Source organism: Chrysemys picta, chromosome 23 (genome assembly GCF_011386835.1).
Source record: "Chrysemys picta bellii isolate R12L10 chromosome 23, ASM1138683v2, whole genome shotgun sequence".
Taxonomy (NCBI): domain Eukaryota; kingdom Metazoa; phylum Chordata; order Testudines; family Emydidae; genus Chrysemys; species Chrysemys picta.
In genome coordinates this window covers 10,918,504-10,933,373 of record NC_088813.1, presented here as the reverse complement: position 1 = coordinate 10,933,373, position 14,870 = coordinate 10,918,504, and the positions used below count along the sequence as shown (strand labels likewise).

Here is a 14,870-nt window from a genome sequence, read left to right as displayed (position 1 = left end):
CCTGATTCTGCTCTATGCCCTTCGTGCCATTGTCCGTTGTATCCATTTAGAGTGCAAACTCGTCAGGGGAGGGTGTGACTGTCTCTTACGGTGTATTTGTACTGCACCTAGCACGGTGAGGCCCTGGCTTTGATGGAGGCACTACTAGGCAAATAATAGGGCTGGAAGGATTTTCCATGAAAAACTTTGAACGAAGGGGAAAAACTTTTTTTCACTTCATTCAAAATTTTTATTCCACCGAGTTCTTCAGATTGTCAGTGAAATGAACATTGCCAGCTTGTTTTAGGATCCGAAAGATGAACAAGTTCCAGGGTCAGCTCTTTGATTGGTTTTATTTACCAGCTAATTAGGATTTTCCCCCGGAGGCGCCAGCAGCGGAGTTGAGAGACGGAGAAGCAGCCCTGCCTGAACAGACTGCAGCTGGCATTTAAGCTTCAATCATTTTGGGGAGGGGGGGGGGGGGAAAGAATTTCACTTTTGTAGCCTTGTAAACAAGTTCCGTGATAGGCACCGTCTGAAATGTAATAGCCGGCACCTACACAGAACCTTCCGCCTGAAGCAGCGGGTATTAGCCACTGCTACTGGCCTAGATGGATTCCTGGGTACAGGTGGCAGGGCAGCCTGCCGGGTCCGAGAAGGAATGGCAGTCTCCATCCAGGGGCCCATTCACCAGTGTGTGGGCACCTGACAAACGGGGGTGATTTATCTTGGGGTCATATTAGTCCTGCTTCACAGGTGGGGAACTGAGGCAGCGACTTGCCCCTCATGGGGGAGTCTGGGGCTGAACTGGGATTGGAACCCAGGCCTTATAAGCCCCACCTGAGAGCCTTAACCCCAAGCTCATCCTTCCTCCTACACAACCTGCGCTCCCAGCTCGCCGGTTCAAATCCTGTCCCCCTCCGCAGAAACCAAATCATTGCCCTTGGATAGCTGTTGAGTGGCCTATGGGAACGGAACATGGTGCAAGTTCCATGTGAACAAACGTCATCCCAAAGCCCCCGCCAGCACAAGGGGGGCTAAGGGGCTGTGTTGTTGGCAGTCCAAGCATTGGGGTCAACGGGCAGAGAGCGCCATGGAAACCAAACTCCCCGCTCAGCCCCACAGTTGAGCCGAGGCACGTCGGCCGGGTACAGACCTCCCGCTGCTGCTCTGAGGAGAAGCAGGAGATCTCGAGGGCTGTTACGCCAGCAGCTTTGCCCGGCCTGGCGTTAGCATCTCTTTTTAAATAGCCAGTTCCTGGCCTCAGCTCCGCTTTGGTAAGTGACTGTAGTGGGGTCACTCTGATTTACACAGGGATCAAGGAGATCGGCATCCTGCCAAGGGGGAGCTGGTGTAACATTGACTCCAGGGGACAGATTCTGTGCTGAGCTGAGGTGCAGAATCGTTGGGCGGGGGCTGGAGCGAGAATACACGAAACGCGACTTCTGCTGCTGTCTTGAAAGGGGCATCAACAGGATGCCAAACCCTCTGTGAAGGGGATACGGCTCCCTCTGCCTCCGAGGTGGCTGCCCCTCCGTGCTTCCCTAGGGTGTGTCTATACTGTGATAAAACCCCACAGCACCGAGTCTTAGAGCCTGGAGCAGCTGTCTCAGCCCTGTAGTCCGAGCCCCACGAGCCTAAACACAGCAGTGAAGACATCTGGGCTTGCGCTGAGCCTGGGCTCTGAGACTCTCCCCCCTTGTGGGCTCCAGCCAGATCCCCAAACCATCCAGGGCCGGCTCCAGGCACCAGCTTAACAAGCAGGTGCTTGGGGCAGCCAAGGGAGAGGGGTGGCGTGTGCGGCAATTCGGGGGCAGCAGGTCCCTCACTCCCTCTAGGAGCAAAGGACCTGCCGCCGTCGATCGCGGCTTTGCAAACATCTACGCTGCAACTTTCTAGTGCTACGAACCAGAGCCAGCTGACCCGGGCCTGCCACAGCTCGATGGCCATGCAGACATCCCCCCCGAGATTCCTCGGGACTTGGTTGACCAGTCAGTGGAGCATTTGGCCCAAGCTAATTAAAATAGGGGCTCAAAAATCCTGCCTGGTGTTTTCAGGGAATTGGGCAGATGTCACTGGACACATCAGTATTTACTGGAACTTGAGCTCTCCTGCTAGCCCAGTAACGAACTTGTCACCCACGCCGGGGTGTAAGGGCAGCACGCTGGTGAGAGCGCAGCTTCCCTGACATTTCTTCTAACACAAAAGATCAGAATTGGGGAGCCGGATGGATTCTGCTCTTAGTTACACCGGGATCATTTCCATGGAACAGCTCCAGAATGACACTGGTGCAACTGGCCCAGGAAGCAACATAGCCAGTCCCAGCATTCAATGAGGGAACATAGCTGCAAGCAACAGAAATGCATCCAGGGGTTTAAGAGACTGTCTCACTCCCCAGGCTGTAGCTGTCGTTCGCCCTGGCTTGGGAGCTGCAGCAGAACAGAGGGGGGCAATCAGCAGAGAAAGCACCAACTGAGGCCTTTGCTAATGAAATTTCATGGGAATGGGATTTTTGTTGCGAGCCTATTTTAAGTTACCCCCCATCTCTGCAGGTAGCTCAAGTAAGAACAGGGATGTTAATGAGATGAAATGAACCAATAGGGTTTTCAGCCTCTATCCGAGGAGTCTGGCTGAATTCCCTGGAGGTGGTTTTTGTTCATAAACTTTATGCTGTCAATACATCAACTCCCAGCTGGGGCTAATTTACCAAATCCAGCCAGCTGCCTGGAGAATGTGCTTGGGACCCGCTGACAGGAGCCATCAGCGGGGAAGGTTTAGGCGGATGCGGCTTTAAATGAGTGAAATGGATTGGGCTGTCAGAGGGAAGTGCCCCTCCGCTGTGATGGGGTGGGGGCGTTCTGGGGCTGTGAAAGCCTGCCTGGCTGGACGGGGTGTGCAGAGAACACCCACAGCCCTATTGCATCCCCCAGGAAAAAGCGCACAACAACCAGGCTGCCAAATTCCCATGGGGGCTTTGACCTCCAAGTTACGGGGTATCTGGAGCGGAGCTCAGACCTGTTATACAGGCGGGAGGGGTGGGGGGGGATTTTCAGATGCACCAGTGTGGCTTTCAGGGGGACTTGTACACCTAAGTCACTTCAGTGACTTTGAAAAGCTCACTGCCCTGTATCACCCCTGCTGGGCAAGTATGGTCCTGCCAGTGCTCCCTGCCTCAACTTCCTTCCCCAAGGTGGGTTTTCGGGGCTCTCCACACACGGCTCGGAGCTGGGGCTTAGCCCTCCAGCCAAGTCACAAAAACACCGAACTTCCTCCAGGGGAGCAAAGAGCCAACTGAAAAACAGTACCGACAAACAAAAAGGTCCATCTGGGTCTTCGGCCCTGGGACCAGCCCCTATTCTTTGAGTCTTTCCCCTGCTCTGGTATAGAGCACTCAGCCCCCAAGCCTGGTTTCCCTGGCCTACCGGTGTTCTCAGACCATGGCCTGCTTACCTCCTGGGGTTTAGCGCTGCTCTGGGAGCAGCCAGCTGCCTACAGACCCTAGCTCAGGGCCTTCTGTGGTGCTAACTCCCAGACTCTGCGCTCTCAGTCCTTTTATAAGGCCCAGCTGTCCATTAAGCGATCACCTGACCCTCCTTCATCCCACCCCTTCAGGCTGGGAAGCAGCTAAATAATTATGACACAGGTGTGGCAGGCCCCATCTCCCCTTAAAGGGGCCAGTCACCCTGGTGACATCACCCATAAGGGCTAGCAACACAAGGTATGTCTATACCGGAGGTGCCGACTCTGCGGGTGCTCCGGGGCTCAAGCACCCCCTGAAAAAAAACACCCACCAGCCACAGCTGTTCCATGGGGCCGCTGATCAGCTGTTTTGCGGCTGGTGGGAGGTGCTTGGGGGAGGGCGGAGAAGCCGCGTGCAGGCCAGGGGCAGGAAGAGGTGGAGTGAGGGCAGGGCCTTGGGGGAAAGGGCGGAGTGGGGTTGAACACAAATAAAAGTCACTGCCTCTGGTCTGTACTGCCATCACGGGGTGTAATGACAGCTTGAGCTGACATTCCGGAGCTAGCTTTAATGTATCCAGTTAGAGTCCCAGAGTGGTGAAGTCATGGCCGAGTGCGCTTCGGTGCAGGTGCCCAGAGCCCCGGGTGATTGCTCGCGGGGTAGCCTGGGGTGAAGCAGAGGCTGCTGCGGCCTCATGCTCTGGTACCCGGGCTGGCTAGATTGAAGCTAGTTCGGGTCCATCTACTCACGCTGCCGTCGCGGCCTGCGATTGCCGCACAGCCAGACCCAACGTTGGGAGGTGGCTCCAAACTCCTTCAGCGATCAGAGGTGCTGGATCCATCCAGGGCTCTGTGCGTCACCGAGACAGGAGCCTCGACAGGACCCGGTGACTTTCCCTTGGCTGCAATCCAAAAGGCAGCTCAGGGCCATATGGATTTAAAGAAAGCAAACCGTTTATCAGGGTTGGAAAACCTCCATGAGCGAGGCTCCAGCCAAACCCGCAAGCCAGGCCAAGAGAAGCAGACTGCTGGGCTTGCCAGCGCTGGGACTGTTCAACCCGAGCGGCATGAGAACACCGGGTGTGGGGCAGAGCACTGGCCGCCGCTGTAGGAGCTGGAGACCCTCCAGCCTGGAGCCCTTTCTCATGCAGTCTGCTGGGGCGAAGGCAGCGAGGACCAGCCACGGGGCATTCACCAAATCGCCAAGCTCCTGCAAAGTCAGGGCAATGTCTTTGTGCCTGTCCAGTGCTCCCGGGCAAAGGGGCGGCCCCAGCGGGACTTGGGGAGGGATGGGGAATCTCTCAGCCCTGCTTCTTGTGAGCATGGCAGAGATAATGCGGGTTTCTGGACAGCGTGCTTGGATGGGGTTGTCCCAGCATGGTTCAGTGAATGCAGACAGCAGTGCTGTTTGCTAGCTGAGGCCCGGCCAGCAACGTGAGAATCTGGGGCCTGAGTGGGAAGAATGGGTTCCTAGGAAGGGAACAGGGAAAGAGGGTGGGGATTTCCAGGGACACGGGAGATTGAAGGTGATGGGGGTCACCGGTGCAAGTGTAACAGGAGCGGTGGAACAAGCCACCTTGGTGTGTGATGTGCTCAGCTCCTACAGTGAGACCCGGGATAACACAGAAAAAGGTCTGATTGTGTGTGTGTGTGAGTGAGAGAGAAAGAAAGAGCACTGACTTGATTGTTCTTGCTGGGGTGGGACAGGGATACATGATTTTGAGGCCAGCGTACTATCATCGCTTCCTATTGCACAGGCCACTATGACATCATCAGGTGTCATATCACATGACATGCTTCAGTTAGTAGCATGACATCACTGTCATCCAATTCTGAGGGTGGAGCCCACGATGCTTGGGTGGGTGCAACGTCATTGCTGGGCAATGCTAGGGCAGGCATGATGTCACCATGGAATTCTTGATGGGTGTGGCATCATTGTTATTCAGTGCTAGGGTGTGTGTGTGATGTCATCCCCGCGGAATGCTCAGATGGGTGCGACATCATTGCTATGTGCACTGTCATCCCTATGGAATGCTCAGCTGGGTGTGATGTCAATCTGTGCAGTGCTGGTGTGGGTGTGATGTCATCACTTTGGAATGCTCAGCTGGGTGTGATGTCATTCTATGCAGTGCTGGTGTGGGTGTGATGTCAGCACTGTGGAATGCTCAGCCGGGTGTGATGTCATTATGTGCAGTGCTGGTGTGGGTGTGATGTCATCACTGTGGAATGCTCAAATGGGTGCGATGGCTTTCTGATCCCCTAAGATAGCCCTTTTCTGGCTAGGCTAGAGCAGGTCCCATAGAACCCTGGATGTTACATGCAAGAGGTCTATTCCCCCTCTTCCCAAGCTACCAGGAGCCGAGCTCGGCCCAGCCCGGGAAATAGTGGCTCCTTGTTCTTTCTGCCCCTTCCCTCCTTGTTGGTGGAGCTTAAAGAAGAAACAGAAGGTGGGTCTGTCCAAAAGGAACATAAATATTGGATTTTCCTGTGCGGTTGCAGGGACCCAGCCATGAATGTACCTCTCACAGGCCAGCTGCACAGAAACCTCTTTCATAGCACGGTGCCGTGCTTTGGAGAACGAAACCCTGAAGGGGAAGCAGTCACCCTCAACCCAGGGCACTTCAGGCACATTAGGGAAGGGGAGTCGCCGGGAGGAGGCACTGGCGTTTGGCGTCCAAGGAATTAGCCGGTGTGAGGTGGGTTGGATCATACTGGGGAAGTGGTTTAGCGGACAAGAGGCCGGTGTTGATGCCTGGGACTCGTACATGAGGATCCAAGAGAAACAGCGACCGGGGGCAAGGCTTGGGAGACGGAAGCAGCAGACTGGAAATACCTAGACGCCTTGGCTCACCCACAGTCCGCTCCCAGAAGGGCTGGCTTGGCCCCCTCCGCCTTCAGAGGCGCATAAACAAGAGCTTGCTCGAGGGGGGAGGGGGGTCTTTTACGTGAGATGGGAGTCTGAGCAGAGGCCTGCTGCATTCATCAAAAGCAAGGAGGGTTTTGCCTTTGGCTTGGTAGGAGCAGGAAACCCCCAATTCTGCCTCCACCCTCGCGTGGACATTAAATATCGTGGGACAATAATTTAAAGGGATTTTTTCCCCAGTATCCTCAGCCAGAATCTCTCCTCCCCTCCCCCCTGCTGCATTGCCAGGTCTCACAAGGGGCAGCTTCTGCTTGGGGTTAGGTCGGGTACAAGTCACCCAGAAGGTAACTCCGCTGAAGTCAGGCGGTTCCTCCCGATTCACACCGGGATAAGCGGGCAGAGTCCGGCTCGGCCGATGGATGGGGATGGGGGGTGAGTGTAAGGAACGGGGAGCAGAGAAGTGGGGGAGCACTGGAAGGTGTATGTGCAGGGAGGGGGGTATTTAACCTAGGGATCGGGGTGGGAGGAGGGAGCCCCTGGGGTAGTCTTGTTCCAGGCAGGCTGTGCTGTGTAAAGAAACGTCGTCAGGATAAGTGGGGCCTGGACCAGCCCGAATTCTGGCCTCCTTCCTCCAGGCCTCTCCAGAAATGCTCTCACTCCAAAGCCGCCTCCCCACACACTCTGCCACCCCCCAGAATCAACTCGTCTTCCACGCTGCGCCTTAGATCTCCCTGCCCAGTCAGGCAGCCCCACCCACCCCAGCAGGCAGCTGACAGGCCCCCATTCCTCCCCACGCCACGCTGCACCTCCCACCGAGTCAGGGGCCCCTGTCCTGGGTCCCACTCCTGGCTCCGAGTCTGAGCGCTCGGGGTGGGGAACAGAGTCAGGAGCATGTGCTCAGCTTGCAGAAAACTCAGCTTGAACGCTCGTTCATTCTCGATCTGGGCGTCTCCACCTGCGGGGGGCTGTCCTGTCAGGAACGCTCCCAGGGCCCACCCAGCAGAAAGCTGCACTGTGCCCCCATGCACGGGGCTCTGGGAGGGGAGCGCACGGCTCTGTGAACAGGACTGTGCTGAGATCTCTGCCTGGCTGCATCTGCTTAACAATGTGTCCCGCCCGGCTCTGTCTGCGAGGGTTAAGTGGTGTGAGGCTGCGAGGCGTATAACGGGCCTCATTCTGATCTCGCCGCTTTACACTGCTGTAATCCAGAGTCACTCCCGTGACGTTCCCCTCTGAGCGGAAGGGCCGTCCTGTGGACTGGCACTTGGGAGATCTGGAGTCAATTCCCTGGCTTTGCTACAGACTCCTGGAATTGGGGGAATCGGCCTAAAGCCGGCCCTGCACGTTGGGCTGGTTGTTGAGTCTTCCTGGGCCTCAGTTTCCCCCCTGGAACATGGGCTGATAAGCAAGGCGGGTCGGAAACAAGACATTCTGTTTCGCAACAAAATTTGAGGTTTTGAGCTTTGTTTTCGTTCTGCGGCAGAGGGAAAACGAGGCAAAATTAATGAGAGCGAGTGAGCGCCACCCCGGAATAGCCAGTCGCCTGGAGGTTAGGGCACTCCCTGGGATGCAGAAGGTCGAGGTACAAGTAATCTGGGTTTCCCACATGCCAGGCGACTGCCCTGACCACGTAGCTATTCTGGGGTGGTGCTCTTGCTTTCCCCCGTGATTTCAACCCGGGCCTCTCGGCGCTGTTCTCATTGTATTATTCAAGGCGATGGGTGTGACCGAGCACGTTGGCCCGCAGCGAGCTCGCATCCCGTCTGCCTTTCGGGGCGGTTGCTGCAGTCCTCCAGCCAGAAAACAAAGGTTGGGATTCCCAGCATCCCTCAGGTAAAAAAACCGCCGCCTCGGATTTACATTGTACAAACACGGCTGCCCTCCAGGAAGCAGCAGGAGAGCCGTCCCGGCCCCTTCCATCCCCTTCCCCTTCAGAATGTGGAAAAGTCAAACACACTCCCCTTTACTGTGGAGCTCGTCCCTTCCACTGCCCCGCCCGGGGCCATCGTGGGGGCAGCTCCCGAGCGGTCACTGCAACAGGGTTCCGGAGGGGGCAGACTAGACTTCTGTGCCCTGCAGCCATGCCTGCTTCTGACCCCCAGCTGACTAGGAAGGGGTGGTCTGGAGCCACTTGCAGCATAGACTCCCCATGTCCTTGTCCCACAGGTGCTGTATTGCAGCTGGCACAGTGGGGCAAAGAGGGACCCTTGGGTCCCCCCCCCCCTGTGCATACAGGCAGGGCCAGTTACAGTCTGAACTTTTATCAATAGCAGTCAACAGGACAGCTGTGTGACGCTGTCCCTGGTGCCTCTGTCCCCTCTGAGTGCAGGCAACAGCTCCCTTTCTACACAGCGTTTTTATATTTTATACTGTGATAGCCCCTCCCCCTCCAATCATGGACCAGGACCGCACTTTGCAAGGAGCTGGACATCACGCTGAGAATCAACACTCTCCAGTGGCTCAGAGATCAGGGCCCCGCCCATTACAGGGCGCTGCCGGGAGACAAATATTTAATCTCCGATAAATGATCCCCTCCTGCTTGACAAATGTCTGTTATCGTTTCCTCACGTAACACGCCTTGTGACTCAGCTTGTTGGCGTGCGCCCAAGCAGCCCACTCCTGTTGGCCGAGCAGCTTCCCGGGCTCCAGCGTCACATGGAAGGAGAAGGGCTCAGTTTGCTCTGAGGTCTGGGATATCACAGTCCAGATCTGATGCCTCTCTGTGGGAACAGAGCTGGGAAGGAGAGAAACTCTGGCCAGGACAGCGAGGAGAGAGTTAGGAAAGATGAGAGGAGTCTGGTTTAAATAGGGCAGGACTTGGAAGTTTCCTTAAGGGTTGGAAGTTGCCGAGCATCTCCTGAGAAGGACTGAGTGGCCTCAACCCCATTGGCCTGTACTAGATATTCACCTTGCAGGATCGGGCCCTGAGCATGGTTTTATTCAAAAAAAGAAAATCACAAGAGATAGAGGGCGAGATGAACTGCACCTACTCCATGCCGCCATGGTGACACATAGAAGACAGCATTTGGCTGAGGATCCTGCTTGGGATTCTCCTGGCATAGGGGGCAGGAACTCCCTAGTGGGCAAAGAGCCAGCCTAGTTGGCTCCAATACCATGCAGTCCTAGGGGCCCCTGAGGACTGTTGCCAGATGGTGCAAATTGGAGCAGCCCCCAGGCTGCTCTAACCTATGACAGTTCACAGGGCCCAACGGAGAATCAGGGAGTTGATTACAAGTATCAGGGGGTAGCCGTGTTAGTCTGTATCCACAGAAACAACAAGGAGTCCGGTGGCACCTTAAAGACTAACAGATTTATTTGGGCATAAGCTTTCGTGGGTAAAAAGCCTCACTTCTTCAGATGCAAGAAGAAGTGCATCTGAAGAAGTGAGGTCTTTTACCCAAAGACTAAATCTGTTAGTCCTTAAGGTGCCACCGGACTCGGCGTTGATTACAGTAATCAACCATACCACCCACTGCACTGAGTGGAAACAGCACAGCAGAAAACCTGGCCCAGTATTTTGGGCTCCAAGAGTAACTTAGAGGGGTTTAAGAAATACGAATACAGTCACTTGTGCTCTCCGTGACACCCGAGATTACGGAAATTGTACTAATCGGATTTACTTTGCCCAATCGATTCCAATTCTTTACTGTTTGCAGTTTACTCAGCTTGGGCTGTGAAAACAGCCTGGTCAATTTCACTCCTGTTTAAGTCAATTGCACTTTCAGTAGCACAAGGCTGCAGGACTGGCTGGGTTGCCAACACAGCAGAGGAATGTTTAGCTCAGACAAAATCTTGTTTTCATTGGCATTTAAAAAAAAAAAAAATCAAACTTCATGAAAAGATTTGCATTAATATTAGGCTTTACAAACAAACTTTGGGCTCCAATAGGCCAGGCCATTGTTTGTGTAATGGTGACAACGGTACAACCAAGACTAGTTGGGTTTTAATCAGCAGCATCTAATGGATGGCTGCTGCCGGGTTGGCTTTCTGCATGCGTTTGCTCATTGCTGGCGGCGCTGTGATCCGAGTCAAACGCTCCAGTGTAAAAACTCACCACAACCTCAACCCCACAGAAACCACCCTGGCATTTGGCACTAATGGCCCCCCTCTGGTGGGCAGGCTCGGGGTGATGCTGAGGACTGATCTGATCCCCAGAGGGTGGTCTGTTTCCAGCTCAGAGCTGAGGCATGCGGGTAGCAGGGGGAGAAATGCAGCATGAGGGGAAACTGGCCTGATGCAGCTCATATTGTGCTTGTTCTGTGGAAACATAAAGTACTTCTGTCTCCAGGGCTGACCTTCGAGCGACACTCAGTTCACCACACAGAATCAAACAACTACAAACCGGTTCTTAAAACGCGGCCCAAGTGACGCTGAGGTCTGAGGAGAGTTCTGGACTCTCCCCTCTGCTAGGGATTCTCCGGGCATGGAGGGGTGGGCATTCCCTAGAGTGCATATAGCCAGCGTAAGTGGCTTCGATGCCATCCTTTCTGCAGCCCTTGCTGCAGGGGGCACTCCGTTGGCAGGTGGTCCTTTGCGGGCTGGGTTCTCAAAGCCTTCCAGACTGTGACCCTGTGTTACAGCAGAATGAAGTTTCAGGACCTCCCTCTTAAATCTAGCTAAAAGGAAGGGAGGGTGGACAGCCCCCAGGTGGAGAACCCATGCCATAGGCTGCAGGACTGGGGTGGGGGAGGGCACTTTTTGGCTGGCCAAACCAGAGTGACACTGACCCTGTGTCCCAGGTGGCAATGCCACTCATTTAGATGTAGAGGGGATGGGTGTAGGGGCTCATGGGCCAGGGCAGGTCAGGCTGCCGGGGAAAATCTGTGCTCCCTGCCACTTTAAATGGGGCTCTGCAGTCCCTGTCTAAAGCAACATACACCGAAAGAGCTGAGATAGGCAGAGCCCTGTCAAGGCTGATTCCTCACTCTGGCACGTCGAGTGCAGAAGGTGGGGGCCCGCAAGGATTCTAAAAATGAATACTGGCCTCTCCAGGCTTGTATTAAACTCCCAAGGTTACAGCTTTTCTCTGAGCTTGGATGGGTAGATGCTGCCACCACCCAAGTGCAAAAGACCCCTTTTAGGACCCAGGAAGGCGCACTTGGGAATTCCTTCCTGTAGGGTACCCTCAAGCCCTTTCACCGCTCCGCCCCCCCCATCCAGGGAAGAGCTGAGAAAGAAAACAAAGGAAATCAGCTGTTACCACAAGCTAATTAAAAAAAACATGTGCACAAACCTCTTAAGACACAAAAATTCAAATCCTGTTCTTAAAAAAGGTAAATTTTATTAATAACAATAAGAAAGAAATCCATTTGAAAACTCAGGCTATTGCTAGATTTTAAAAGAACAATTCCAAAAATTAAGCACCCAAAATAGCTTTCTTGGGAGTTCAGCTTAAGGGTTACAAGCAAACAAAAGCATCTGAGGTTAGCACAGAGGAGTCCACTAGCCATAAGAAATAAACCTAATCGCGTCTTCCTAAATATTTCCTGAGCTACTTACATAGCTGGGTTTTCGAATAAGCAGTTTCTAGGTATGATTCTGATGGTTTCATACCTGGCCCAAGCTTCTCACAGTTCCCCTCTTCCTCGGAGAACAACAACAGACACAAAGGGGAAGTTTCCCCCCAATTTTAAAAAGTTCTAGCCTTCCCATTGGCTCTTTTGGTCAGGTGCCCACTCCCTTTCTTTTACCTAGGGACTTTTTTAACCCTTTACAGGTAAAGCAAGTAGAGAACAGCTACTAACAGGGCTGGCTGGGTGTTCATAAAAGGGAGTGCCCTTCATTTATCACAGCCCCCGACACCATAGTGTCTGAGCACTGATGCATTTAACCTCGCAACACCCCTGGTCAGTTTCATTAGCCCCATTTCACAGATGGGAAACAGGTACAGACCCGCCTGCAGTCACTCGTGAGTCAGTGGTAGAGCCAGTCACTAAATCAAGCTCCTCTGAGTTTCACGCCAATGCTTTTTCCACACAACCATCTCCTCTCCAACATGCTGAGGTCATATGCCCGGAGGATCACAGGCTGCCTTGCCGGAGGATCTAAACACACGGAGACCCAGGAACACCTGGGTTCTAATCCCAGCTCAGACACTGACACCTCTCTTTGGCCTTGGACAAGTCACTTAGTTCTACTTCTGGTTCAGCTTCCCCCTTTGTCAACTGGGGACGATGATAGTGGCTTTGTGCGTGGGTATATGGAGGAGGGAATTCTGAGGGTTAGCTCAAGTCTGACAAACACTAAGGCATATTAAGCTTCCCGAGACAGCCCCCTCTGGGGATAAGAATGGAATTTAGGTTGTGAGCTTTGAGGCAGGGACTGTCTGTTTGTCCAGCGCCTAGCACACTGGGGTCCTGGCTCATCACTGGGGCACCCAGGAGCTATGGTAATACAATCATAATAATGTAATGCTTCGCCTTGCCTTTCTTGGCTTTGGTTTCTGAGTATTTATTTACAGCATTTGTGCTGTCACCACACTGAGGTCATCGGCTCCGGCCAGTGAACCGGCTGCATGTGATGTTGGCTGGCACGCCTCTAGAAGAGATCTTTGTGGCCCCAAAGCTTCTCTGCTATGTGACACCCGGCTGAGAGATGGCACATTATCGACTGCTCCCTGTTCATCAGTGTCCAAAAGACCAATTTTCATCCTAAGGAAATGTAACCATCTCATTAGTGCCCCTTCATATTGCTATGGCAATGGTCAACGCATGGTGCTGTTACATGTAGTCTTACAAGTTTCTTTTTTTGGCAGGCAAGCAAGTGTTTAGTCTTGGAAGAAACTGCTGTGTTGTGTTTTGTGATGATATTTCTTTCTGGGGGAGCTGTTGCAAGCAGTGGGGAGGATGCTCCCTGCCTTAGTCTCTCCAACTGGAGTCAATTCTGGAGGCCGAGATGCTCCCTGGCAACAGGGCTTTGGTATTTGGGCTCAGATTCTTGACAGAAAGGATGCCTGCATGCTATTTGTGACCACCTCTGTTCTAGGACTGATGTATATAAATCCTCAAGGTCTTGCCACTGGAATACAACAACAGTGCTGAGGACACTTAAGTCGACAAGGAGGGTGGGGAAGCTTTGTGTCACATGGAAGGAAAAGAGAGCTCTAACCAGAGGTTTCTAACCAGAGCTGCATTTTGTTCCCAGGTTTGACTATCAGGAGTTGCTCCACAACTCCACCTTCTGCATCATCCCTCGCGGCAGGCGGCTGGGCTCCTTCCGCTTCCTGGAAGCGCTGCAGGTACCACAGCGGGCGAGACAGCGGGAAATGTCTGTAGTCAGTCCGTGAATTTCCCTCCTCACCCCAGTCCCAGGAGACAGGAGCCTCTGAGAGTGGAGAGAGAGAAACAGAGCAAGACCCTGCACCTTCCCCCTTCCCCACACACTTATCTCAACTTCTCCGATCCTGCTCCTCAGAGATCTGTCCCCCTTCCCCAGCCCCCTTCCTCTTCGCTCCTTCTACCCATCTTCTCTTCTCCCACTTCCATCCCCTTCCTTGCCACCCTCCACTCGCTGCTAGCCCTTCCTCTCCATTCAAATGGTAGAGAGGCAGCCATCAGGAGGGTCCCTGAGGAAATCATGCCTGCCTCAGGCTGGCTGTGAGAAGGGTTAATGCTCCCAGGTCTTGGACGAAAGTGGGCTTTGAAAGGGGGCTCTTTAGAAAGTACTTGGGCTTCCAATACCACTAGCCAGCTGTTGTGCGCCTCCCTCGGGCCTGGTGTTTCCCCCACCCCATCAGGCCCAGTGGCTGGCCTGTCGGTCCCTGAGCTGGTGGCTACAAGGCTCAACGGCCTGGGTCTCACGAGCGCCGTTGTCTGCTGTTTCTCATCGATCTAGGCTGCTTGCATCCCCGTGCTGCTCAGTAACGGCTGGGAGCTGCCGTTCTCCGAAGTGATCGACTGGAGTAAATCGGCCATTGTCGGGGACGAGAGGCTCCTCCTGCAGGTAACGCAGAGCCATGCTGCCTATGAGAGCCCGGCCTGGGATGGCACAGCGCGGTGGGGCACCATGCAGTGCCATCGTGTGAAGTGCCTTTCGCTCACAGCGCTGGACATTGGATCACCCTGTTCTGACAGCCTGGCTCTGGGATGGATGGGTGGATCATTCGTTAGCTGACTGCTGCAACAGAGCCAGCCGGGGCAGCCAGCAATCAGAAATTGGCCAACCAGTCGTTCCGTCTCCCAACCCTTTTCCCCTGTCTCCCATGGCAGATGTGTCCTGCCTCACCCTCCCACAGCTAGCTTAGAGCCCGGCTGCTCCCACTGAAGTCAGGGAGAGCTTTGCTATTGACTTCGGGGGCGGGCAGGCAGGATTGGAAGGATCATTAACACCCCGCAGGGACGGCTTAAGGGAGAGTGCTAGAGAGGCGTTAATCAAAGGCCTGAGGGGACACCAGAGAAACTCGCTCATTGCTGCAAAATGCATTGCCTGCAGGTAATTGAAAATAGTGTCTGGCCTGTGCCCTTGTCAGTGCAAAATGATGGATTTGTGTAGGCCCCAGCGTGCCAAGCGCGTGCCTGGGGTGGCAAGCCGCGGGGGGCGTCCTGCCGGTTCCTGCGAGGGCGGCAGTCAAGCA

The 14,870-nt window shown here is 54.3% G+C and overlaps 1 protein-coding gene across 1 annotated transcript in view; it reads left to right on the top strand.

The window, feature by feature from the left end:
• The window catches only part of EXTL1 (exostosin like glycosyltransferase 1), a 47,149-nt gene that overhangs the window by 21,712 nt on the left and 10,567 nt on the right, over positions 1–14,870 (top strand). The window contains exons 2-3 of the mRNA XM_005302044.5: positions 13,442–13,535; positions 14,132–14,239. Coding sequence (XP_005302101.1) covers positions 13,442–13,535; positions 14,132–14,239 — 202 coding nt within the window. The remainder of the gene's footprint in view (positions 1–13,441; positions 13,536–14,131; positions 14,240–14,870) is intronic.